This window comes from Labeo rohita, chromosome 6 (genome assembly GCF_022985175.1).
Source record: "Labeo rohita strain BAU-BD-2019 chromosome 6, IGBB_LRoh.1.0, whole genome shotgun sequence".
Taxonomy (NCBI): Eukaryota; Metazoa; Chordata; class Actinopteri; order Cypriniformes; family Cyprinidae; genus Labeo; species Labeo rohita.
This window is the reverse complement of record NC_066874.1, coordinates 24253158-24281019: the sequence shown is the minus strand read 5'-3', so window position 1 is coordinate 24281019 and position 27862 is coordinate 24253158. Positions and strand designations below refer to the sequence as shown.

Genomic DNA, 27862 nt, shown 5'->3' with positions numbered 1-27862 from the left:
TGGATGTTGTGTTAAAAGAGACATATTTGTTAATTTTGTGTGCAATTCACATTCTAAGAGGTTTTGTGTAAAATGAACTGTGACACCACAAAAGACAAGAAATCACAATCTATTCATCACATTTCCACACTTGGTTTGTTTTTCAGTTTTGAGTTTATTTAAGAATAACTTGAAACAATCAAATGTTGTCATTCTCAATATCAAGTTCTGTTTCCCCCTTTTATGTTAGCGCCATCAGCAGTGGAACAAACCACAGTCACATTTAATATGCAAGAGGGATAAAGGAAAAACAAAAGTGTAGAGGGCATTGCTAAAGTGGGTTTCCAGCTATGCCTGGACAAACCGGAGCGGCGATTCTCAGCATAAATGTTTGGCACGACAAGATAGTGGTACAATTTGTGCCAATTTCCCCTCATTTTCATCCAACAGTATAGGGCCAGACACTGTGCAGAGCAAAAAAAAGCAACTAAAACAGAAACAGTTTCTTTATGGGGCACTGTCAATTAGCATTTACCGACTAAAAGTCTGCCATCCTGAATTAAAACAAGACAGATAACAAAACAAAACACTTGTGGGAAGCCTTTGAGAGAGGTTTATGGGAAGGGTTAGATCTCTCTTTTGTAACACTACTCGTTTTTGTCAGGAGTGCACCATGAGTGTGGATTGATTTTAGCAAACGGATCAATTGTGTGCGAGAGGAAAAGAGCCGGCTCTGAAGCGTAATGTAGAACACTGGCCATAAAAGAGCAGCACAACTCGCCAAGCGGCATCACAAACAATTCCTCAATAAATACAGATTCCTGGACACGAAATCGAGACTGGAGCTGCTCTGTACCTTTGAAAGCACTGCTGCAAATGCGAATGGACTAGGGAAGACCTATGAAACACAAGCCAAAAAATGTCAAAGGGCAGACCCAAAAGGAAAACAAAAAAGCCTAAGAGACATTCTGAATATTGAGTTAAGTGCACTTTCACAGTTCAACCATAATACATCAATAAAGTTCCACTTCCTCCCTTTGATCTTGTTAAGTTCAGATGGTGATCAGTCCTGCAGGTGTTGAAAACGTCTAACCGTCTCTCCTTTTTTATGACTACAAAAGCAAACGTGAGTGGATTTCCTGGCAGACACGACAAGAGATTTCATCCCTTAAAATAAATAACGCTATTATCTCAGTGCATACAAAAAGGGAACCTTAACACTTACATAAGAGGGAGAGAGAGAGCCAAGAGTCCAGTGTGGTTTTTTCTACTATTTAGGCACAGGCACACGGTCACCAGAACTTTCCCATTTTACCCCATTTCACGTTGCCTTACATTTAAACTTGATATTTACTTTTAGTTGTCGATGTAGCTGAATTCTCCTTTGACGCACAAATGAGACCTCTGAGGGCGAGTGAGTTCTTTTGCGGATCCTGGTGCCTCAGAGCATGCCGAAGCCTTTGGCGTAAGTGATGGCTTTAAGGAGTCTCTCTTTAAGTTTCTCCTTGGTGGAGTATTCAGGGAGGAGCAGCACGTTGAAGCAAGTATGAGAGGTGGGTAACCTGACCATAGGAAGAAGAAAAGCGCATTACTTTGAGAAGACATCTGTAGAGATGTACAGTTCAGGTCAAAAGTTTACATACACCTTGCAGAATCTGTAAAATGTTAATTTGACCAAAATAAGAGGGATCATACGAAATGCATGTTGTTTTTTTATTTATTACTGACCTGAAAAAGCTATTTCACATAAAAGATGTTTACATATAGTCTACAAGAGAAAATAATAGTTGAATTTATAAAAATGACCTCGTTCAAAAGTTTACATATGCTCGTTTCCTAATACTGTCTGGTTACCTGAATGATCCACAGCTGTTTTTTTTGTTTGTTTGTATGATTTTGAGAGCCATCTTTTGATACTGAGGACAACTGAGAGACTCAATTGCAACTATTACAGAAGGTTCAAATGCTCACTGATGCATTAACTTTTGAACAGAACGATGTGTACATTTTTCTTATTTTGCCTAAAGTCAGAAATGTGAGATATACACATGCAACTCTGAAAAAAAAGTTTCTCTCTCAGAATTCTAACTTTATAACACGCCACTGCAAGTTACTAAGTGAAAGATAAACTCGCAATCCTGAGAACATATCAGTCTTTTTCGACCCTCAGAATTGGACTTTAAAACTCACAACTGTGAGTCTCAAAATTGAGAATAAAATAAAAGATAACTTGCAATTCTGACTTCATTTCTCACAATTGTGAGTTTACATCCTAATATTTTAACTTTATGACTCGCAATTGTGAGTTTATATCATGCAATTCTGACTATATTACTCTCAATTGTGAGTTTACATCTTACAATTCTGAGACAAAAAGGCAGAATTGCGAGTCTGTTTTACGGAATTCTAAAAAAAAAAACTGAATTGTGAGATAAAAATTTGCAATTTTTTTATCTTTTATTCAGTGGCAGGAACTGGCCTCCATAGGTTTTACATGATTTGATATTTTCTCAAAACTAAACTGTTGCAACTAAAAAGCATTGGGAAACCACTGAACCATTAAAGGTGCCATAAGCAATTTTTGAAAAACGCTTTTGACCACAGTGTCGGACTGTGTCCTAATACACACTTATAGCCAAATCAGCAGTAAGGGGCATGTCTTGTAATGATAGAGAGAAGAGAGTGCTCAATTTGAGTGAGGACAGGACAGATATTAGAGGAGAGGAGTGGACAGATATTAGCAAATTGACTAAAGATAAAGAGAAATTAAAGATAAAAAAAAAAGGGGAAAATATTGGAGGAACAAAACATTAAAAATCAAGTAAGAGGTAAAACCCGCCTAAATATCAGAGCAGCTTTCTAGCAATGCAGAGATCTAAAGGAGTGGAAAAGGCTTGAATTGGTCGTCAGGGTTGCGTTGTTTCTTTTTGCTAGGCGAGTAACGTTGGTTTTGCATCATTTCACACAACTTATCTGTGTTGGCTTTTGTTTGAATATGCACCTTTGCCTGTTTCCGCGATCAGCGTTATGCCAGGGTTGTGTATATACGTGTGGGGCAGAGATATCAAAATAGGGGCGACGTACTGTTGGGTTATGGGTGTGTTCGTTTTGGTGCTTTCAAATATCAACATTGTTTGGCAAAAACCGCTTACTGCACCTTTAAGATTATTGCATGACAACATTATTTTCATGTGTCAAGTAAATAGGACAAAAAAATCAAGACCTTGCTCAAGATCTCAAGATATCTTAAGACCTTGCTTCCATTTCCCATTTCTCCCATTTTTCAAACATGTTCTGTGTTCAAGATTTAATCGATCTGATACATGATCATACAACTATTTGAACAAGATGTCAAAAAATTGACAAAGATCTTGTTACTAAGTGACAGTGTAGAAAAGCAGTGTTTGAATGTACCTGTCTGAGTCAGGGCCATTTTTGGCAATAATCATCTTGAGTTTGCCTAAACCTCCAACTGGAGCTCTATCTGTGCCAGTGGTGAACTGAAGAAACAGCCTCTTCTGCTCCTGCTCAAATGAGTGCACAGTCTCCCAGAAATCCCTGATGAGTGTCAAAAATATCAGGTTTTTTTATACACTCTTAATTTCACACAGAAAGTAGTATTTACAACTAGTGGTTGACTGATATCATGCTTGTAAATGCTGATGTGAATATCTGGAAGGCAAGATGGCTGATGCATATAACATAATTAAATGACAACAAGACAAAATACAAATTGCTCACATAAAAATGAATCATTAACTTAATGCTCATCTTGCACAACATTTAGTCCTGAAATACCTGAAATACAATTACTACCCAAAAACGGAATATTCATTATTCATTTATGTGGTTGTCAGAAGGTTTTGTAACTGGAGAAACAAACCGCTAACTGCTGTTTCAGTATAGAGAAAATTACTCACACAACATAAAAAAATTCTAATATACATAATATAATCATTTGAATAAGAATGCACATACTTAATAATGCGAGAGTCTTTGTTGTATCCACCGTCATATTCTGTACTCTCTTCAAGTGCTAGAAAGTCAAGATTCTGCATGAGAAAAACAAAAAAAAATAATAAAGTTTATATGTATGGTTGTGCCTCATGTGTAAGCCTGGAAGCAGTTAACAATCTGTAGCCAACTCACCCTGCTGCCACATATAAGCAGCTCAATTTCCTCTGGTCGAAACAGATACTTCAGCGGAGATTCATTAGTGACCATGTGGAATCCTCTTCTGAAGGCCTTGAATTGTTTCTCCACACTTTTGTTCAGCATGTACTCTGCATAGAGTGCCACAAAATCCTGCAGAGACCCACTTCGTGTTATTTGTATACTGGCAGATATGAACACGCTTGTGTTTTTAAACATTGAATGCCGGACATTTCTGAAAATGGACTAACCTTTCTGTTTTCATTGGTAACTGGGATTTTATCTCCTCCTTCCTTTAAATCATACATTAGTGGGTTTCCAAACAGGTCTGTTTGTGAGATCTGGAAGGTAATCATCATGTCTTCTTCCACATTACCTTCATACTCCAGTAGGTCCTTCAGACTCTGATATAGAACCTGAAGATCACAGAGAATACATATAATCGTTTTCTGTAGAGATGCACTGACACTACGAGGTCTTCTGCTAATCCTACCCATCGAACAATTACCATGCGACAGAGCAAGAATCAACTCGCTCCAAATATTTTGATCAGCAGTCATAATAGTGTGCTAAACTCATAATGACAGGGTCTGCCACTGAAGTGCTGATGTACCTGCTTAAATCTCCTCCCAGACAATCAATGCCCTAAATCCTCCTGTATCCTGTACAAGTGCAAATAGACGCTGCTTCACAGCATGCCTCCAATATGAGAACAGTTCATGCACTCCCACTTGCAATAAAGCTGAAATGTTGCTTTTTGTAAATACATAATCTCATGTACAATGTACGACATTAAGTTAACATGCTGTGGCAAAGGCATTAGATACAGTTTTGTTGGATTTCACTTCAAGCACAAAAATTGACAGATAATTTACTCAACCCCTTGTCATCCAAGATGTTCATGTCTTTCTCTCTTCAGTCTAAAAGAACTTGTGTTTTTTTGAGGAAAACATTTCATGTTTTCTCTTTATGTAGTGGACTTCTATGGTGCCTCAGAGTTTGAACGTAGGAGGATTCTGAAGTTGGCAGAGAAAACGAGATGGGAGTTTTTTGACATACCCTAACCTTACTGAACCAGAATACACAGTTCACGCACAGATAGACAAGACGAGCATTTGAGGTTAAAAAGTTTCTTTGGAAAATAACCAATCGTTTTGCTAGATAAGACCCTTCTTCCTCGCTGGGATCATTTAGAGCCCTTTGAAGCTGCATTTAAACTGCATTTTGGAAGTTCAAACTCGGGGCACCATAGAAATCCACTATATAGAGAGAAATCCTGAAATCCAAAACAATTTCTTTACAACTGAAGAAAGAAAGACATGAACATCTTGGATGACAAGGGGTGAGTAAATTATCTGTAAATTTTTGTTCTGGAAATGAACTTCTCTTTTAAATTTTAATTTCACTTTTATTTTTGATCAAATAAAGACGTGGTGAGCCCTACTGACCCCAAACGTTTGAATCATAATGATAATGTAATCTTGGTGTTATATTTGTATTTTACCTCTCAAAAAATGTTAGACTACAAATGTTGAAAAACATAAAAGTAACCAAGCAAGTATTACCGGATGAGAGTCTGTGAGGTCTCTAAACGTTCCTTTCTTTCCCATTAGTTTTCTGTAAATCACCATAGGGAAGTGCACATCGAGAATGCAGTTATTGTAGATAGCTAAGCCCAGGACGATGCCTATCAAGGTGAACTGGCCTTCATTTTCAAATGATGAGGGGTTGAACCAGAAAAGTTTTGTGCTTTCATCATAGGTAAACATGCCTGTGGGTGAAACAGAAAGAGGAAGTGTAAGACAAGGGTGCACAAAAGATCATCTCACACTCAGTGAATCAATAAGGTCATCAATATCAAGTTCTGAGAGGAACATTAAGTTGACCAGCGCATACAAATAGCGCATTATCCATTCCAGCATCAATGAATATAAATTAAACTGATTAAGTGTAACATTAGGACAAGTACATGAAAGCCAAAAGGCATATTAAAGAGATAGTTCACACAAAAATGTAAATTCTGTCATTACTTAATCACCCTCATGTTGTTCCAAACCCGCAAGCCCTTCGTTTAACATTGATGAAATCGGAGAGCTTTCTGACCCCGTTCAAGGCCAAATAAGATAACAAGAACATTGTTAAAATAGTCCATGTTACATCAGTGGTTCAACTACTACTAGAATGCTTACTGAAAACAAAAATAATGACTATATTCAGCTATTTTAATGACATGACTTCCTTTCTAGGCCTTGAACTTGGTAGCGGTGTTGCTGTCTATGCAGGGTCAGAAGCTCTCAGATTTCATCAAAAATATCTTAATTTGCGTTCTGAAGATGAACGAAGGTCTTTCAGGTTTGGAACAACATGAGGGTGAGTAATCAATGACAGGATTTTCATTTTTGAGTGAACCATCCCTTTAAATATGTCAAGTATGAAAAACGAATGATAATTACCTATATCTGGGTTAAAGATCTCCTCTACCACCAGTTGAAAGAACTCTTTGGATACTCCTCCTTCATCCACTCCTTGCTCACCCTCAAATTCCACATACAGCTGTTTCTTCAGGTCTGCCGGGTTTTCCATAGCAATCATCTCCAACTAAAACAAATCACGTATTCATTTTATATCTACATATCATCTAGATACATTTCTATGAAACAACATTTGGCTTCGCTGGCTTTTCAGAACCTACCCTGACAAGAGCATCATCTATGATGTGGTCTCTGCGCACTTTGAGTCGCAGGTAAGGGTTCAGCTGCTGTCCCTGCACCAAACTGTAGAGGGCAGTAATCCTGCGCTCGCTGTACATCCGAATCCGGTTGTCATAGTACAGGCCTAGATTCTTAGTCACAGCGTTAAGAATGAACGGGCAGGTCATAAAGGAGAACTTGCTTTCTGTTTCCACCTTGAAGAAGGTGTAGTCTTTGTCCATTTCCAGCACCTCATTGAGCGGTTCGTTGATGAACTCCTCGAAGGGGATGAGGGGTTTCCGACAGTCCGAGGCACGAATGCCTAGTTCCGTCTCTAGCGGATCCACCCGAGGGCCTTTCTTATTGCGTCGTTCCTCGCCGAGAAGCTCCTGCAGCGTCAGTTCACTGGATTCCGGGATCGGTTCGTCGTCATCCTCCTCGTTGTGATCCATGTCTAGGTCGCCGCCCAGCACATTTGCATAGTAGACGATTTTCAAGCACTTGGTGGCTGCCACCACACCATCGTCCTCATTAACCAGGTTTTCGCTGCTGAACTCATTGCTGATGACCGTGTAGGTAATAAGCTGCTGGAAAGTCTCGACCAGACGTCGGATCTGGTCGGCGCCGTACTGCGACCACAACCGCGCAAGCTTGGCCAGAGCCGGAAGAGGTAGCTTGCTCATTGCCTTGCAGAATTGCGGCAGGGCGATTTCTAAGTATTCTGGACTGTGGAGATTACTGTTCTCCATGACGATGATGAAGACGTTCAGGTAATTAGAGTCAGCGGCATACACGTTGTGATAGGTGAGGTCACACTCTACGTTGGGTGACAGGTAGACTAACGCGTTGAGGAATGCTGCTTCGATCTTCTCGTTCGATAATAGTCGGTCGTACACTCTTCTTACCGCCTCAATGTCTACTGAAACTTCTACAGGACCTAACTTTTGGACGTTGTTTTCTCCGTGAGATGACCCATCTCCACTTGACGCCGAGGCTTCGGGTTCCACCTCCATGGCTGTGGACGAACCAGAGGCCGTTTCTTTCTCATCTTCATCTTTGTCCTCATCCTTGGCCTGAAGGGACTTGAGCTCTTCCTTGGTGTGTTGTTTCGCTTTGCGGAAACTCTGAACCAGACTCTCCGCGCTTGAGAAAACCCTACCGATGACACGGATTAGAGGAGAATAGTCCTCGGTCTCACTGCAGAGGCTCAGGATTTCATACACCTTCTCCTCTGTCAAGTAATTCAGATCTGCCGAAGAACACGGTGAAGAATATTTAAACATTTGTGTGGTAAGTCAAAAGTATGATTCAGAAAGTAGTTCGAAATTGGATTCAGGAAGGTGATGAAGTTGTGACAGAAACATTAGCTGTTCTTCAGTAAAGCTGTTTTTTTTTTTTAATGTCGAACTTGCAACTTTCAGAAAGGTATGGAAGCCCATTTCCACCACTGAATAAGAAAAAAAACAAACCAAAAAAAAAAATGCAACTTTATCTCACAATTCTGACTTTTTTTCCCCCTCACACTCGTGAGTTTATTTATTTTTTCTCAGAGTTGCACATTTGTATCACGCAACTCTGCGGAAAAAAAAAAAAAAAATCAGAATTGCAAGATGTAAACTTGCAAGTGAAAGTCAGAATTGTGAGACTTTTTTTTTTTACGTCAGAATTGAAATTTAAACTCACTATTCTGATTTTTTTCACAGAACTGCGTGATATAAATTTGCAGTTGCAAGTTATAAAGATCAGAAATGCGAGATTAAAAACTCACAATTCTAACTTTTTTTCTCAGTTTATATCTCGTAATTCTGACTTTATAACATGCAATTGCAAGTCAAATCAGAATTGTGAGATATAAACACGCAATTCTGAAAACATATAACTGTTTCTTTCCCTCAGAACTGGCAATTGCAAGTTTATATCTCAATTCTGAAAAAAAAAAAAATTGTAATTCAGAATTGTCAGGAAAAAAAGTCAGAATTGCGACTTTATATCTTACAATTCTGACTTATAGCTCACAATTCTGAGAAAAAAAAGTCAGAATTACGCAAGCTTAAATTTTTGCAATTCCTACTTCATTTCCCAGAATTGTGAGTTTGTATCTCGCAATTCTGACTTTATAACTCACAATTTTGGTTTATATCTTACAATTCAGAGAAAAAAGTCAGAACTGTGAGACGTCAACTTGCAATTATGAGGAAAAAGCCAGAACTGTGAGACAAAAAATTAGCTTTTTTAAAAAATTTTATTCAGTGGTGAAAACAGGCTTCCATAGAAAGGAGTTCAAAACCAGAACTGGGGGAAAATTCAATTTCTTTGTTATTCAATACTGAATATTTACTGAAAATCTGATGCTTTAGTTACCTAACTGAGAAAGGTGATGATGATAGGTAATTCAATTTGTGAATATACTAAATAATACATATTTGTATTTTAGTTATAAAGGTGTATGCAATAGCACATTCATGTCATCAAAGTGTCAAGAATTTGTTTTTTTTTTTAGTTTATTGACTCCTTTTATTAAATTGTTTTCTCTATTTTATTCTCATAACAAAGCATTTAGAAATTACACTGTGCATATAGGAATTGTTGTTTCTTAAAAAAAAACTTTACAAACAAATCATGTAATATCAATACAAATTTTGCAATCGTGACAATGCCATTCACCTCTAAAGTCCTCCCTTGAGGGTTGCAGATCCTTGTGGTTCATCTTCCCGTTGCTGCAAGCAGAGAAGTTGTGAGCTCCTTTGGCACTGTTCTCCGGGAAGGCTGAACTGGCTCCTTTCTTAGAGGGATGAGGATCACACAGTTTGGCGTTATTCTTATATAACTCCAGGGCCTTGATGGCCGCTGCATTGTTATCCATGCGCTGGAAACCCGGAGAAGAGCCACAAGCCTCATTCGTGCAGGCCTCATTTCCACAGCCCTCTGTTAACTGGTGGTAGTAGCGCTCAATTAAATGCTTTGCAGCCGCTCGCTTCCTGCATCAAACATTCAAACAGGACAGCAGGGGGATTAGTACGGTTCAATCCCAAAATAAGTTCACAACAGTGAAAATATTTCTCTACTAATCAAACCATCCACTTGATTTTCTCAACAGCCATCAAAACATGTTGACTTTCGCATGTGCACATGAAAATACTTTCAAAATGATGGAAAAAGCAAGCACTATAATTGACATTTTTTAAGAGAACTATTAATCTGAAACAGAATGTTTGGAATATCTATGATGCGGCTACTCATTGTTAGACCATGCCTGCAAAATTCCTTTTGCATGAAAAACAAAATACCATGCACTGATCTGTCACAACAGAAAACATTCAATGCACATTTGATTTCATAATATTGAACAAAACAGAAAATAAGTGACTCATGTCTCAGTTTATAAAAAAAATAATCATAAATAAATACAAATCAGTAACACAGAACATTCAACAGGAGTCAGCTTTTCTTGGGGATTTAAAATCATATTTGAAGCTGATATTTTTTAACGGCTTTGATTATGCATCAAAAACTACTTATTATTTGATCTATACATACAGTTGAGGTCAAAAGTTTACATAGACCTTGCAGAATCTGCAAAATGTTGATTATTTTACCAAAATAAGAGGGATCATACAAAATGCATGTTATTTTTTATTTACTACTGACCTGAATAAGATATTTCGCATTACATATGATCCACAAGAGAAATAGTAGTTACATACGCTTGATTGTTCTTTGAGTCCCTCGTTTGTCCTGAACAGATAAACTGCCCGCTGCTCTCCAGAAAAATCCTTCAGGTGCCATTTTTGTTTATTTGAACCCTTTCCAATGACTGTATGATTTTGAGATCCATCTTTTTACACTGAGGACAACTGAGGGACTCATATGCAGCTATTACAGAAGGTTCAAACGCTCACTGATGCTTCAGAAAGAAAATGATGCATTAAGAGCTGGGGGGTGAAAACTTTTTGAATTTGAACGTCAGGGTAAATTTAACTTATTTTGTCTTCAGGGAAACATGCAAGTATCTTCTGTTGCTTCAGAAGGGCAGTACTAAACGAAAAACAGAAAAAATGTACACATCTTCATTCTGTTCATAAGTTTACACCCTCCAGCTCTTAATGCATTATGTTTCCTTCTGGAGCATCAGTGAGCGTTTGAACCTTCTGTAATAGTTGCATATGAGTCCTTCAGTTGTCCTCAGTGTGAAAAGATGGATCTCAAAGGTAACCAGACAGTATTAAGAACCAAGTGTACGTAAACTTTTGAATAGGATAATTTTTATAAATTCAACTATTATTTTCTCTTGTGGGCTATATGTAAATATCTATTAAATGAAGTATCTTATTCAGGTCAGTACTAAAAAAAACATGCATTTTGTATGATCCCTTTTATTTCGCTAAAAGTAACATTTTGCAGATTCTGTAAACTTTTGATCTCAACTGTAAATTATGCTTTTTGAAATGAGATGAACTCCTTGTTCTGTGTCACCAATGTTAATTCATGTCAACACATTAAAAACACTGAGGTCTTTTAAAACAGTGCATATTTTGTTCATTGTTTGGCCTTGTGTACTTCCAAGTGTCTTACTGTAAACGTGACTTGAAAAAGCTCCTTTTTTAACTGAGCGACGAGATACCAGTGTGAACAACGTTGGTATCGCATCATTCAGCAAAAAAGGAGCTTTTTCAACCATTAATTATTCCTTTTTAAAGAACTTTTCCAACCAGTATTTATTACTGGTCGAATTACTTTTTCAACAAGTAATTATTTCTTTCTGAAGAACCCTTAGGGTGCGGTCACATTTGAAAAATAACTCCAAAAACATTCAGGGGAAAAAATTTTAATAGTGTGGAAACGGATAAATCACCATTCACACAGAAGTCACTTTTTTAAACCAAGCAGCTTCCTTTGGTCAACGTGGTGAATTCACGTGACCAAAAGTCAAAACTGGGGAACTTTTTCACCCTCACGTGACACACCCGATTGTGCCGATTCCTGTTGAAATGAATGGATTTCGACTGCAAAATTCCACCCAACAATGGTAAATGTGACCACACCTTCAGGATAATTAAGAATTTGTTTTTTCCAAAGGAACACTGCAACCAAAAATAAATTCTGTCATCATTTGCTCACCCTCAAGTTGTTTTAAACCTGTATGAATTTCTTTCTTCTGTTGAACACAAAAGAAGGTATTTTGAAGTACGCCGATAACCAAACAGTTGACGTATATGGAAAAGTACTATGAAAGTCAATGGCTGTGTCAAAATATCAGAAGAAGAAAGAAACTCACACAGGAACGACTGAAGGATGAGTGCATGATGACAGAATCAGTAAAAGTCAGTAAAATCTTACCAAGTCAGTAAAATCTTACTAATCACATGCCAAGTTTAAAGTTAAGAATACACCTGGATTTCTGGGCGTTGAGTTAATCCTAAATGCCCTTTTTGACAACTCGAACAATTAGTCATCTGCCATGACTTTGCTTGTTTTTGCTCTTTTGATTAGTTTAGTTTGTACGCTGTTAGTTTAGGTTTGTGTGTGTCACGCCACTGTTGTACTTCTGCTTTTTAGCTTAATTGAGTTTAGTTAGGGCGTCGTACACGCTGAAGATTTCGGTTTTCTTTTCTTGTTCTTTTTTTTCCTAATTAGTTTAGAGGTTAGACGTAAGGCTGTTTTGTGTTGTTTATTTTCCTTGATTTGGGTGACACTCACATCTTTTTCTTTTGCATTTAAGTTTTCTAAGTTAGTCAGGATACCAAGATAAGTCATTTAACATGGGTATAAACAAAGTCACTTACATTAGACTTGCTTAAAGTTTCCAATATCACACTCTTCTGCGGCTTTAAGCTCAAAGAGACCAAAAGGTGGTCAGGTAGCAATCCTGCAGATGAACAGAGAACGGTCACTCACACACATCAATAATTTAACAGCTGTACAGGTAATATCCACAGATGATTGGGAACAGTTCACTTAATAACGACTGATAAAAGAGATAGCTTTTTCAAAAATAAAACGGCTCAGGATGATTGAGAAACAGTGTACTGTGGGTAAACACGAACCTAACGTGCATCACGGGGCAGAATTTCACCACAGACAGTGTCTTCAAACCGAGCGGAATGCCTACCTAGACAGTATTCTGGAACCTTACGATGTTCAAAAATGCTGTCTAGGTAATCAGCGCACTAGTTTTTGACACACAACCCATGTGACCGCAAGAAGAGCAGCAACATAAACCTAAACAGAGACCCGAACTAAAAACACACTGTGTGCTTTCGCAATGAAAACATCCTGTGTACCGGTAAACAAACGTTTACCCTGAGCAGAAGGAGGTGAGGCCGCAGAGGGGCAGGCAGGGGGTATGACAGTGCACAAACAACTTCAGCCTTGCACACACACATAGTCAATCTCCTACGGTTCATTTTTAAACGAACGAACACCGAACTAATTGTCTTTAATGTGGTGTGCAGATGATCGGTGCGCTTAAGGCAGAGTGAGTGCAGCAAATCCTGTAACCTTGCAGTAGCTGTCATGGGGAGTAATAGCAAGAAAGAGCTGAGTAACTAGTTAGCCTAGCTGCAGCTAACCACAGTCTGACATTTCACAGACACGGGCGGATTTTACTCAACGTTTGTTGTTGCACAATCAAAAGCGAGGGAGTATTTAGGATGTCGGGGCTGCATAGATTTCGCTTGTTTACCAGAAACCCTCTCCGTCCCTCCCCGGAGCTGTTAGCAGCGCGGCTAACTGGCCTAACAGCGCTTATTACGGCTTCGATCATGCGCGATCGGGGTGGGAGAAGCGTGAATAATGTTTTGACAGCTTACTTCTGAAGATGTTCTGATGCGGACGAATAAATCTGGTCTCTCAACATCACAATCGCTCCGAGTGCGGCGTATATTCAACTCCAACCCCTCCACAAAATATTCGCGGCCATCTTGATCAACTGAGGCAAACACGGAGAGCGATCCCACAATGCACTGTGGCGAGAGGACGACCATCAGTATAAAAACCACGGCACAGCGTTCTGGCAGTCAGTCAAGATCTGGGTGAGGTGTACGGAGCAGCGAAGAAACCGTGAAAACTGTATTCATGAGCTCAGATCAACATAGCAGACACGCACGACATTTTTTTTTATTTTTTATACGTACATATTAAAAACGAAAACATTGTGATATTAATGTTCATCAGCAGATGGCAGAATCCGAAAGGAAAACTTAAAGAAACTAGATCTGCTGAATACAAGTGCTAGCAGTGGGATTTAGATTCATCACAGTGATTACATTTTTTTTTTCACCAAAAATATTAAATTATTGATTATGTGGGACCTGCAGGTTACATTGTTACGCCAGTAGGGGGTCACTCTCACACCAGTATTGATAGGTTTAATTATAACTACAAAGTTTTGTCAATCGTTGTAATTCTAGGAGAGTAGGAATGTCCACACTACATCTGCAATAATGTTGAAATCACAATTTTTTTTCCAGCTGATGAATGATAAAACCACTGACAGCCAATTAGAATCCACTCAACCCCCAAGAAGCATTTAAAGTTCTTTGATCAGATTTAGATTTTTTGCTGGTGTTGACGCTGTTATCATTATAGTAATGTTCATTATAGTGTAGTAATGTTTCCATAATGTTCACTAACGTTATTTGAAAGTTATGTAAATGTTCGGAGACAATGTTAGGACAAAAATGTTCTCAGAAATGCATTCTCTGAATATCCTTATGACGTTATGTTTATTGTTCTTGGTGACAGCTCTTCAGAGCTGGGTAGGAACTGATTACATGTAATCTGGATTACGGACTTGTACTCAGTACTTTTAAGTACTTGTAATCAGATTAAATTACATTTTAAAATACTCATAATCAGACTACAGTTACTTTTTATGGATTACATGATTACATATTATTTACACAATAGACCATGGTAAAATTGTATCCTTTTTTTTTTATTTATAATTTATTGATTCTCCCTAATTCTTCTTTTTTTTTCATTTTCATTTTAAATTCATTCTACTGCTTATATACATTCAGAAAGTCTTCCAGTTTTGTGGACATTCACATAAAGATCAGTCATTATTCAAGGTGACGACAGCATTTGACCACTGATTTACAAAATTTATTTCAGGTTTAAGAAGTGTTTCAACATGGCATTAACTACTGATGAACACATTGATTTTTATTTGACTTTTCATTCAGTAGGTTAACCATGTATTTCTATGTCTTTGGAAGGTCTTTCAAACACATTAAAATGCACAAATTCACAAACATTTTTTTGCCATCTGATGCTCTTTCACCTAATACATTTACTTGAAGATTTTAAAATTAATATTTTAATAATTTTCACATTTGCATGTTCATTGGTTCTCTGAATTTGGTTAATGGTCATGTGACATGAAGGTAAACAAATAAAATATTTTTAATATATTTTTATTTTTAATTTTAATTTTAATTGAGATTTTAAAAAGATTTATTTTAATTAAAAAAAAAAAAAAGATTTAATTAATTATTAGTTTTTCATTAAACTCATAACCCTCCTGCAGTTCCTTCACAAACACCAGTTTGGGAAACCGTGACGTAATATAATATATAATGCACTTAATGTTGTTAACAACAAATGGAATATATTTTCTTTCTCTGTGTATTTTTATGTCAATATGGTACAAGAGGGTCAAGTTAGGTCAAAAGTAATCCAAAAGTAGTCTGATTATATTAACTAAGATGTATAATGTAATGGAATCAGTAAAATATTACAATTTCTAAGTAATCTACCCATCTTTGTGGCTCTTAGTGAGTTATTGAATCATTTATTCAACCATTTCACAAGAGAAAGAAGTCTTTGTGTATCTGCACATTTACTGAGAGACTTCAATAACAGGCCAGTCGCAGTTTAGTATCATATCATTCCTGTTATTTAAATTTTGTTAGTATAAAGGCACGTTCAAACCAAGAGCGATAACTATAATGATAAATATAATAGTTCTGTTTATTATACATGTGTGCTGCAGTTATGTTGTCTGCTGCTTTAAATGCTCAGATGGATTCTGATTGGCTGCCATTGCTTTTATTGTTCATCTTAAAAAAAAAAGGTCCTGAAAGTGATTTCAACAACATCGATCCGTGTGTTGTTTTTATTATAGTTAATGTATGTGCTTCCTCATAAACATAGAATGATTATCAAAACTTTATAGCTATTGTTATTGTAAATTTAAGTCAATGTAATTAAAAAATATATATATTTTGTGAATAAAAATGAAAAAACTGGAGAATGCCACATGTAAGCCTCAAATAATTAAAAAAACAAATGGGTTTAAAAAAAAAAACCCTAACCAGAATCTTTGAAGAATATCAATACCAATTCCAATCAGTAATGGAATAGCTGTGAATAACCCAACTTGAATAATGGAAGTACAAACTGAATAGCTACCTATTTACTAGTTTCCGAGACACTGAAGTCTGTTCCTTTATTGACAGCCTATCACGTCACCAGACCCTATTCACATCTCACTAGTCTTTTACAGCTGCAAGAAGCAGCAGAAGCAGCTTGATTACCATTTATTGATCTGAGCTTTTGTTCTTTATCTAACAGTGTAACACTGATCAGTTTGCTCGGATGTGCAAGAAAATCTCCATTTCTTAACATATGACACAAGCCACCACTGAGAACACTGTGTACATCTGTGTATCGCAACAACATGATGGTACAACTGCAGTGACTGGGAAAATTTTAGAGTCAGCATTACTACAATGCAACATAGGAAAAATGTTACATCTTTGAACATCTGACTCTTATCCCAAGCTATTCATCACCGTAAAATGCATGAACATCACCCGTTAGATTACACATGCATCCCGCTGTGTGTTTTGCTTATCTCACAGACCTGCAAGAAAAGCACAATTTTCTTCTGAAAGAGACAAGAGACATCCTGTAAATTCAGAGGAAGCTCTTGTGGGCTTGAATAATGGAAAAGGTGACTGTTTATGATGATGCAGCTGTGGAGAATGAGGATCTCATGAATATAGACAGCTGTTTAGCCCGGAGTCAACACAGTTTGAGATCCCACCCCACTCATACAAATCTGCCGCAGCATTATGAGATGGAAAGACTGAACTAATCTAAAGAACGCAGCTGTCGTGCAGCATTTCTATTGAAAACAAGAGGAGAAAACTATTGATATTTTTTAATATACAAACTCTGGATCTGTTCAGAAAATATTCATGAAACTAGCGTGTCCATGAGATGTCTACACTAAAGATTTAAGAAATAGTGGTAACACTTTAAATAGGGAACACATATCCACTGTTAACTAAGATTTTTTCCTGAATAGACTAATTTGCTGCTTATTAATAGTTAGCAAGGTAATTGTTATGTTAGTTAATATGTGCTTTATAACTACTAATAAATCACCAATATGCCTGAAATATGCATGCTGATAAGCAATAGTTGAGAATTGGTGCTTAAAATAAAGTGTTAACAAAATATTTTGTCCTCAAATCAAAAAAGTCAACTTTGATTTTTAAAGAGGTCATCGGAAGCAAAATTCACTTTTACATGTTGTTTGAACATAAATGTGAATTGGCAGTGTGTGTACACATCCACCCTTTAATGATAATAATCCACCCAGTGCTTTTTTAAATCCCCAATAATAATAATAATCACTTTCTCAGATCAGGCTCTTACTAAATTCCTGGCATAATGACGTAGCTCAACGATTGTTGATTGATGATCCGATGATCCGATGATCTCTTTAAAGGAGAAGTCCACTTCCAGGACAAACACTGACAGATTGGATCTTTTTTCAGCCGTAAAAAGAATGTTTTTTGAGGAAAATACTTCCAAAATGCAGTTTAAATGCAGCTTCAAACGATCCCTAATGTGGTTGTAAACGGTCCCAGCCAAGGAAGAAGGGTCTTATTTAGCGAAACGATTGGTTATTTTCATAAAAATAATACAGTTTATATACTTTTTAATCTTAAACGCTCGTCTTTTCTCACTCTGCCTAAACTGTTTTTTTCCGGTTCATGACAGTTTGGGTATGTCGAAAAACTCCCATCTCATGTTCTCCCTCAACTTCAAAATCATCTTATATCGCTGTTTTACCTTTTTTGTTAAGGGTGTTTGATCTTCTTTGCAAGTTCACTTTGCAAAGACTGGGTCGGTACTTTTGCAGTGATGTAGGATGATTTTGAAATGATTTTTGAAGTTGAGGGAGAAAATATGATTGGAGTTTTTCGACATACCCTAACCGTCTTGAGCCAGAATACAGAGTTCAGGGAGAGCAAGACAAGACGAGCAATTGAGATTAAAACGTTTTCAAATTCTATTTTTTTTAATGAAAATAAACAATTGTTAGATAAGACTCTTCTTCCTCGGCTGGGATTGTTTACAACCGCATTTGGGATCGTCTGAAGCCGCATATAAACTGCATTTTGGAAGTTCAAAATCAGTGCACCATACCAGTCCATTATATGGAGAAAAATCCTGAAATGTCAAAACTCAAAAAACATAATTTCTTTATGGCTGAAGAGAAAAAAGACATGAATATTTTGGAGTACATTATCTGTAAATTTTTGTTCTGGAAGTGGACTTATCCTTTAAAATGTAATTTTCTTTGTTTTCGGCTTAAAAAAGAAATTGGTAAAGTATTTTGTTGGGATGGATATTTTGGTAACACTTTAGTATAGGGACCAATTCACACTGTTAACTAGCTGCTTATTAGCATGCGTATCATTAGCATATTAGCTGTTTAACAGCTAATAACTACCTTACTAACTACTAACAAGCAGCAAATTAGGAGTTTATTGAGGCAAAAGTCGTAATTAATGGTTTATTAATAGCGAGAATTGAACCTTAAAATAAAGTGTGACTGATATATATTTTTTAAATGGTTATTTTATTCCATCGCTATGAGAATGTTTTTTCATTTTCATTTGTTTTAATCAAATAAATGCAGCCTTGGTCAGCATTAGAGACTTCTTTTAAAAGCATTAAAATATCTTCCAAACTTTTGTTGATTAGTGTACATATATTTCTGGAGTTTTAACTTTGATGGCTTTGAGAGAACTTGGCTAGGTTGAACTCGGGAGGCTGTTTTTTGTACCACAAGCCCACGGCCACGTTGGCCACATCAGGTGAAAGCCCATGGGAGAAAGATGGAGGCCCAGAACACTTCAGGCCCTTTGTGAAACTAAAAAATGCCAAGGCCTTGGGACACTCACTGCAGAACATAAACAAGCCAGTGAAAGAGACAAGTCATTATCTGACACACAATTCTATTTCACATGCTTTCTATGGGTCCGGTTCAGCTGAGACTAAGCATACAGAACTCCAGAGGGACTGCTGCACACATACACTCACACAGCACATGCAGTCAAGGTCTGTGGTGAGGCTATGTACCCTTTCTAGACTGCTGGTAGGATTTAGGGCATAAGATGATGGAGATGTTAAATGCACTGATTTGTGGGTTTGGAAATGCATGATTAAAATCGCTCGACTCATGAGTTCCTAATTATACATACTGTAACATTTGAGACTTTTCACCATTTATTCTCAACAGAATGTTTATTTTTTTACACTGAAGAAAAAAAAGTATCTCTGTCCTTTATCCATTCATTTGATTTTCATTCCTGCAGCCTTTTCAAATACCAGAGGTCTAAAAAATTCCTGACTCTGCTATGCGTTGTTGAATTAGATTTTTGAAGTAATTTATAACAAAATGGAATGCTGGGGAAAAATGTTGTTGCTGTGGAGAAAAAAATCATATAATCTTAAAGGACATCATGGAATGCATGGCTGCATACCGTGAATGATTTCATTTCAAGGGGAAAGAGACATTATAGCTCCCACAAACCAATAAACAAACAGTAAGTGAATTCTCAATGTCTGAGGGGTTCTTTCCTTTACCTCGCTATGTGTGCAAATAGCATTAATCTTCCAAGCTGTACCCTTGAGCCACACACATAAAAAGACTAAGAACAAACTGGATTTGCAGCAAGTGTGATGGCCAAACAAATGAAAAAAAAAACAAAAAACAAAAAAAACACTGTGGTGATATTATATTATATTATATTATATATCAATCACACTTTATTTTAAGGTTCAATTCTCGCTATTAATAAATCATTAATTATGACTTTTGCCTCAATAAACTCCTAATTTGCTGCTTGTTAGTAGTTAGTAAGGCAGTTATTAGCTTTTAAACAGCTAATATGCTAGTAATACGCATGCTAATAAGCAGCTAGTTAACAGTGTGAATTGGTCCCTATACTAAAGTGTTACCAAAATATCCATCCCAACAAAATACTTTACTAATTTTTTTATTACTAATAGAATATTTATATTAATATTTATTAAATTTAACCTCAACAACAACAACAATAATAAATAATAAATCCCCACAAAATAAATATTAAAAAATATTATATTATATTATATTGTATTATATTATATTATTGCATATTTTATATTAATATATATTTATATATAAATTGTTTTATATGAATATTAATATTATATTATAAGGAGTAAGTGGAATAATTAGGAATATGTGAACAATTTACATAAAAATAATAATATTCAGAACATGCAAACATACACAAATAGATACCTCCATCCCAAAACCTATTTGACTAATTTCTTTTTTTATTACTAATATATTTTATTTATTTTTAAATTCTAGATACCTCCATCCCCATTTTTTAAAATTAATTTATTTTTATTACTAATATATATATATATATATTTATTATATAATAACAGCAACAACAAAACATTATTATTAACAAAATATATTATACTATATTATATTATATTATTATATTTATTATATTATTACATTAAGTAGCAAGCTGAATCATTGGGGAGTATGTGAACAATGTTTATTTAAATAATAATAATCATAATACCAATAGTTTGTAATATAATATAATATACAAGTGTATAATATATTTTATATTAATATATAAATTGTTTTATCAATATTATAAAGGGGTAATATACTTATTATATTATATTATATTATATTATATTATATTATATTATATTATATTATATTATATTATATTATATTATATCACTGCGGAAATTTTTAATTTCAAATAATATAATATAATATAATACAAGAGTATATTTTATATATTTTTATACATTTTATATTAATATATAATTTGTTTTATATGAATATCAATAGCTGTATAAAAATATTATTGCGTTACTGTAAAGGAAAAAATATGCATAGACTAAAATAGACAATATCCGTTAACAGGAATATAAATTCAAACCGATCATATATTGCCTGAGCTTCTAGAATTTGGTCAGCTGTGTAGAAGTTGGCATGTGACAAGATGGAAAAACAACGTCTTTTAAAAAAGAATGCATTCGAAAATTTAAAAAAATCCCACTCCCACTGACCGCTCTAGAAAGTACCCTTGGGACTCAATCTTCCTCTCCCGCCACGTTTAAAATGCATAAGGAATATGTTTCCGTTGACCTTTGGAAGAGCAAGAAGGTCCAGTTATATTTGTCATATAGCTGTCCCCTCAGCGCCTCGCTCCCCGTGACCTTTTCAGCAGGCCTGTTTAACAGGGTGATAAACTGCAGCATTAGGAGTAATGCTAGCTGCTATGGCTAGACCCGGAAATCATTCTGAAATGATAAACAGTGGATAGAAAGGGTGCTGGAGAATATTTCTGTATTTTCTTTAAAGAGTGACAAACGAAATTTGAATTTACTGCCTCGCTTCTACTTAAAAAAGATTCCACAATGGTAAGAAAAAGAGAGATAAACTGATTACTTGTTTCTACACTGTGAAAAGTGATTTTTTCAAAGTTGTAAATTAAAGATTATTGGAATATGTTTTATATGGAAATACTATTTCAGTCTTTCTATTTCCAAATTTCACATTCAATTCAATGCATTGCTGTTTCATTTGAGTTATTTTGACTAGCAATTTTTTGAGTGATTTTTTTTTTTCTAAACCAAATTTTTTCAGTTTAGCTGTTTTAAATCACCCAGTGCTTTTGCTGTAATTTAAACAGATTTTGTCTTCCTGACTACAACCATGAGGAAGTATTCCTGCTTTGGTTGTAACTGCTTATAATAAAATGACCAGCAGAAAGCATTTGCTTGAGTGATTGCAGTGAAACATCATCATATTTCATTTGGTGAGATACTAAAAGGTGCTTTATAGAGTTCTCAGCATGGTTTAATTGACATTTGATACCTGAACATGACAAATTATGCATGAACACTTTAAGCAACATCTGTCCTCTCTTCCTCTGCTGAAACCTCAAAACAGAAGCATTTAATTCAAGTCTCCTTCCTTCTCTTTGTCAATAAATGCACTACGAAGGTCAGGAGAGACTGAAGACTTCTAATCACCAGAGTCGTAAGTTAATTCATAGCTATTTTTGACGTTGTTCAAGCAGAAGCAGCGAGAAGCTCTTTAACATGGCAGTGGCGGCAGTCTTCACTATGCACATGATAGCTCATCGCTCAGTGTTTTATTTCTCATCAGCTTTAGAATCTGGTTAAATGGCACTGACAAAGACGCGCTCATCAATCAGCCAGCCCCTAGCCTCTCTGTCTTAACAATTCATTTTAATCTTGGACGGAAGCCATCAAAGTCACTCTCTCAAAGGCCTAATGGGCAAACAACTTTGCTAAGATCAGCACAAGACCTTTTTCAAAGGCAGAATGATACTGTTGTTGTAATCAACTGAGCGAGAAGAAAAAGAACCACATGAAGTGTTGATTCTTTATGTGTCTCTTGACTGTGTTCATATGAGGGAGAGTAGGGAAAGTAGTTATACTTTTTTCTTAAAGGGATAGTTCACCCAAAAATGAAAATTACCCCATGATTTACTTACCCTTAAGCCATCCTAGATGTATATGACTTTTTTCTTCCAAACGAATACAATTGGAGTTACATTCGAAAATGTTCCGGCTCTTCAAAGCTTTATAATGGCAGTGAATGGGTGTTGAGATTTGAAGCCCAAAAAAGTGCATCCATCCATCATAAAAAGTGCTTCACACGGCTTTAGGGGTTAATAAAGGGCCTTCTGAAGAGAAGCGATGCATTTGTGTAAGAACAATATTTGTATTTAAAACGTTATAAACCATAATATCCAGTTTCCACTAACTGTCATATGTGCGTTCATGAGAGAGTGGTGTTCTAGTGGATGACGTAGAACTTAAAGGGTTAGTTCACCCAAAAATGAAAATCAGCCCATTGTTTACTCACCCTCCAGGCATCCTAGTTGTATATGACTTCTATCTTTCAGACCAATCCATTCAGAGTTATATAATTTTTTTTTTTTTTTAAATTTTTTAAATTTTTTTTTTTTTAAATAAAATAACCAACTGTTTTGCTAGAGAAGACCCTTATTCCTCGGCTGAGACCGTGTAGAGCCCTTTGAAGCTGCACTGAAACTACATTTTTAACCTTCAGTCCATTGAGCACCACTGAATCCTGAAATGTTTACTTTAAAAAAACTTACATTTCTTTGTGACTATACAAAGAAAGACATGAATATCTTGAATGACATGGGGGTGAGTAAATTATCAGGGAGTCATTTTAATACATTTTCATAATATATTTTCAGAAATTTTCATACATTTAAATTTAGTAAATTAACTAAACTTTTTTTTTGTAATAGACTTGGGTGGCAAAAATAGTTTATTTTATGTTATTTATTTATTTTTTGCATTTGGATTTGGTGGCAATGCTCACTGTCACTATTAGTTGGGCACTGGCACCAAACAAATATGGTATTGAAGGCTATAATTCAAGGCTAATCTTTAGCAAATTATTTACGTGATTTTATACCATTTTACCAACATCTATGATATATATTTTTAGAGCTAGATAAATGACCTATGTATCAACACAAAAACTCACTTTCAAAAACAAACCTACTATTGAGCTACATACTTGTGCAAAAATAAATCTGTGATAAATAATTCATATTCATCCAATGTATTACAGTCTAAATTTTGTTTATCATCTTATGTAAGCACACTGAGGAAAACATACCTGCTTCAATCTGGCTCTGAAATAGATTTTTCTTTTTTAAATAATGTATGGTTTCATCGAGCTGATGTACGCAGTTTCCACGTGGCCTTGAGAGTGTCATTATTTCTGTAATTGTATTGAATCGGAAATGGACTCGTACTTTCACTCCGCCATTTGGTTTAGGCAGCCATCATTTGTATTTGTGGCTGAAAGGCTGTAGACTCTAAATCAAAGACAGAAATCATAAGATTTGAGTTATATATTACAGAAGTGGGGACTGCTAAACTCCAATGTGAGCTGCAGCTCATACACATGCTCAAAGACAGATATCTTCATCAAAAAAGAAGCAGACTAACAGCATGGTATATTAAATCACATACAGATGAATTATTGCTGGCCGCTGCTGTGATCTACAACCACAGCTGAATTTATAGTGAACAAAATGAATAGATATACGAAGCACAGTTGAATGCAGTGTGCTGGAAGAGTGAAGAGACTCCTTTGCATATTTCATCAAACTGCAGAACGCTGCTGTTTCTGCTATTACTCAGATGAACACTGGGAGTCTCTGTAATCTCACTGATGCATTATAATGCCTACATTCCTTTACTAAGTGTCTGCTTTCAAGTTATTGTGCTCCTTTAAAACCGACTTGGTAGTATGTGCTTTTAACAAAGAGGTAATTACATTTAGCATTTGTTTTGCTATTGCTTATATATTTTTACACATAAAATACCTATATTGCGTAGCCTTGAAACATGACTTCTGGCACTTGTGTAGCTTTTGTAATAAAATAAAAAAAGAAAGTACAAATTAAAATATATAACATTAAATTCAATTCAGGAACAATCATGACAAAAATGGACAAATAATTTAGAACCAAATCTCCCATATTTGTAAAATCAGGCTTTAACAGATTGTGTTAGAACTTGTTTGGTTATTTTGATGAGTTATCTGATGTAAAGTATGTAAACAAGTGTAGGCTTTAGTAAAACAACTCATGGGACTCACAAGTGAGGGGAAAAAAAGCAGATGCTAACCTCGAGTTAAACTGCCAGTAAAATATGATGGTCCATTGTATATGCTGTTAGTACATGGTCTGTCCTTGAAAACACTGATTCAAACAGCATGAGGAATGCGGTTTGCGATGAATGTGAAATGTGTGTTAAGCACAGTTGTACAAAATAATAAATATTTGATAACGCATACGAGCAGCAGGGTTCAAGTAGAAAAGTGCAGAAAATTCAGTTTTGCTACTTGTGGCAAAACAAAAGCTGTAGATACAATGACAGTCCGATGTGGACATTTAGCTTTATTATGCAATTGTAAGATTTAGAAAAGCCTATACACAAACTATAGATTCACTTATTATAGCTCCCCCATATAGCCAGTTCTGACTAAATTTGGCATATAACTTGAGGAGGACAGTCTGAGCACAAACCTTCACGATGATCCATTATTTAATTTACTGACTTTGAAATTTGATTAAGAGTTGGCAGCCATTTTTGTTGATTTATTGGATAAGAAAACATATGCCAAATTTTAATATCCTTGAGTTTAAAACGTAATTTTCCCATCATATTTTAAAAAATGGCAGGCTTATTGCTTAAGAAATTTCTTTCGCATTATAATCGGTATTGTTCCTGAGTAACGCAGAAATGTAAATTAGTTTCCCAACCAGAACACCAAGATCCCAAATCAGATCAGACTCTGTTAAAGTATATTCTGTATGATTTCAGGGGGATATCTGAAATTGTCCTTTAAATAAAAGGGATAGTTCACCCCAGAATGAAAATTACCCCATGATTTACTCACCCTCAAGCCATCCTAAGTGTATATGATTTTCTTCTTTCAGATGAATACAGTCAGGGTTATATAAAAAAAAAATGTCCTGGCTCTTCCAAGCTTAGTAATGGCAGTGAATGGGTGTTAAGATTTTGAAGCAAAATAAAGTGTGTCCATCCATCATAACAGTATTCCACACGGCTCCAAGGGGTTAATAAAGGCCTTGTAAAGCAAAGCAATGCGTTTGTGTAAGAAAATATATAAAATATTTAATATATATTAAAAATATAAAAAAAATTTGAAACAAAGATACAAATCAAATACTATTGTAATGGAGTGTTTATTAGCTTCATGTTCTGTTTGTAGAGACACAAACACATCAGTTCACTTCAGAAAGACTTTATTAACTTCCCCGGAGCTGTGTGGAGTACTTTTTATGATGGATTTATGCGCTTCATTTTGCTTCAAAATCTCAACGACTACATGCCATTATAAAGCTATAAAGCATTATAAAGTTTTAATTATGAATCATTTTTTTACAAAAATGCATTGAATCACTTCAGACGACCTTTATTAAAGGAGTAGTTCACTTCCAGAACAAAAATTTACAGTTAATTCGCACCCCCTTGTCATCCAAGATGTACATGTCTTTCTTTCTTCAGTTATAAAGAAATTATGTATTTTTAGAAAAACATTTCAGGATTTCTCTCCATATAATGGACTTCTATGGTGCCCCCAAATTTGAAATTCCAAAATGCAGTTTAAATGCAGCTTCAAAGGTCTCTAAATGACCCCAGCCAAGGAAGAAGTGTCTTATCTAGCCAAACAATCTGTTATTTTCCAAAAAAAAATACAATTTATACACTTTTTAACCTCAAACGCTCGTCTTGTGTAGCTCTGCGTGAACTGTGCATTCCGGTTTATGACAGTTAGGGTATGTCGAAAAATTGTACTTGTAAATCTTGAATGTTTTGGCTGGGATTGTTTAGAGCCCTTTGAAGCTGCATTTAAACTGCATTTTGGAAGTTCAAACTCGGGGGCACCATAGAACTCCATTATATGGAGAGAAATCCTAAAATGTTTTCCTCAAAAAAAAAACATAATTTCTTTAGGACTGAAGAAAGAAAGACACAAACATCTTGGATGACAAGAGGGTGAGTACATTATCAGTGCATTTTTGTTTTAGAAGTGAACATTATAAAGCTTGGAAGAGCCAGGACATTTTTAAATATGACTCAGATTGTATTTGTCTGAAAGAAGAAAGTCATATACACCTAGGATGGCCTGAGGGTGAGTAAATCATAGGGTAATTTTCATTTTTGGATGAACTATCCCTTTAAGGCTTATTTGAATAAGCCTTAAACTGTAATTGGTTGCCCTACTTGTCCATCCGACAAGCTCTCCCTGTCTGAATGGGCAGTTCTTGATATGAATAATCTGCACTGTGGACTAATCCTTGCTGTTTAATCAAAGACCTGCCTACATGAGTCTAAAAGGGCCCTGATTTTTCAGATACGCATAGATAATGTTGTACACTTTGGTCTGTTACTCAGTCATACAATAAGCTCATTTCACAGGCTTTGATGGATGACTGTGCTGGAAAAACGCTGACATACCCTGGCTGATTTACGGAGGTCTTTAGCTAGCCTGCTTGAGAAGTAGTGTGCAAGGACACACAGTATGAGGAAAGGCTAGAACAATCCTTTCAAATACATTCATGTATTATTACTGAGAATGTCCAATGCCCATCACACAACCTGATACATTGACCTCCCAGATGTAGAATGCACATTAAACACTAAAAAGCCAAATGTCCCTGCACGAATCTAATGAATATTCATGTGCTGTCCATCATGCTCCACCCCCAGGGGCGGGGTACGGCAGGGGAGTGTTAATGAAGGTTGCTGAACGGGCTTAGAAAATATTAACGGCTCTTCTGATCATTAAGTGAATTTTGGAAATGTGCCACAGTTGCAGTGAGAGAGTGTGGTGAGGGACAAAGAGGCAATTAGGAGAGTGTCAGCGTGTGTCATGATCTTAATAAGACCTTCTCTTCCACATACCTGAGGCAAGCTGTCACTCAGCGGGTGTCCTGTCTTATTTGTCTAATTGAGATCTCATTTTAAACTTAAAAACATGCTTACTGCTATGTTTCAAGGCAATTCTTTGGGGACTTTCTCACCCTTGAGTTACAACACAGTGTAGTTTAGTAACTAGTCTGGAGTAGCTGATCATTAAATAAAAGCAGTAAGGTCTG

General features: G+C 35.9%; 1 protein-coding gene across 2 annotated transcripts; it reads right to left on the bottom strand.

Moving 5' to 3' along the window:
* Nucleotides 1–134: 134 nt before the first annotated feature.
* ube3a (ubiquitin protein ligase E3A) lies at nt 135–13796 on the bottom strand. Of its 2 annotated transcripts, none has more exons than XM_051112431.1 (11): nt 13631–13796; nt 12605–12687; nt 9486–9799; nt 6824–8070; nt 6585–6729; nt 5697–5902; nt 4383–4547; nt 4129–4284; nt 3958–4031; nt 3394–3537; nt 135–1541 (listed from the first exon to the last, which is right to left on the bottom strand). In XM_051112431.1, coding segments are annotated over exons 2-11 (2574 nt in total). In that variant the 5' UTR covers nt 12607–12687; nt 13631–13796; the 3' UTR covers nt 135–1420. The 2 variants fall into 2 exon arrangements, with proteins under 2 accessions (XP_050968388.1, XP_050968389.1); XM_051112432.1 differs by having other exon boundaries at nt 9486–9603.
* Nucleotides 13797–27862: the final 14066 nt, after the last annotated feature.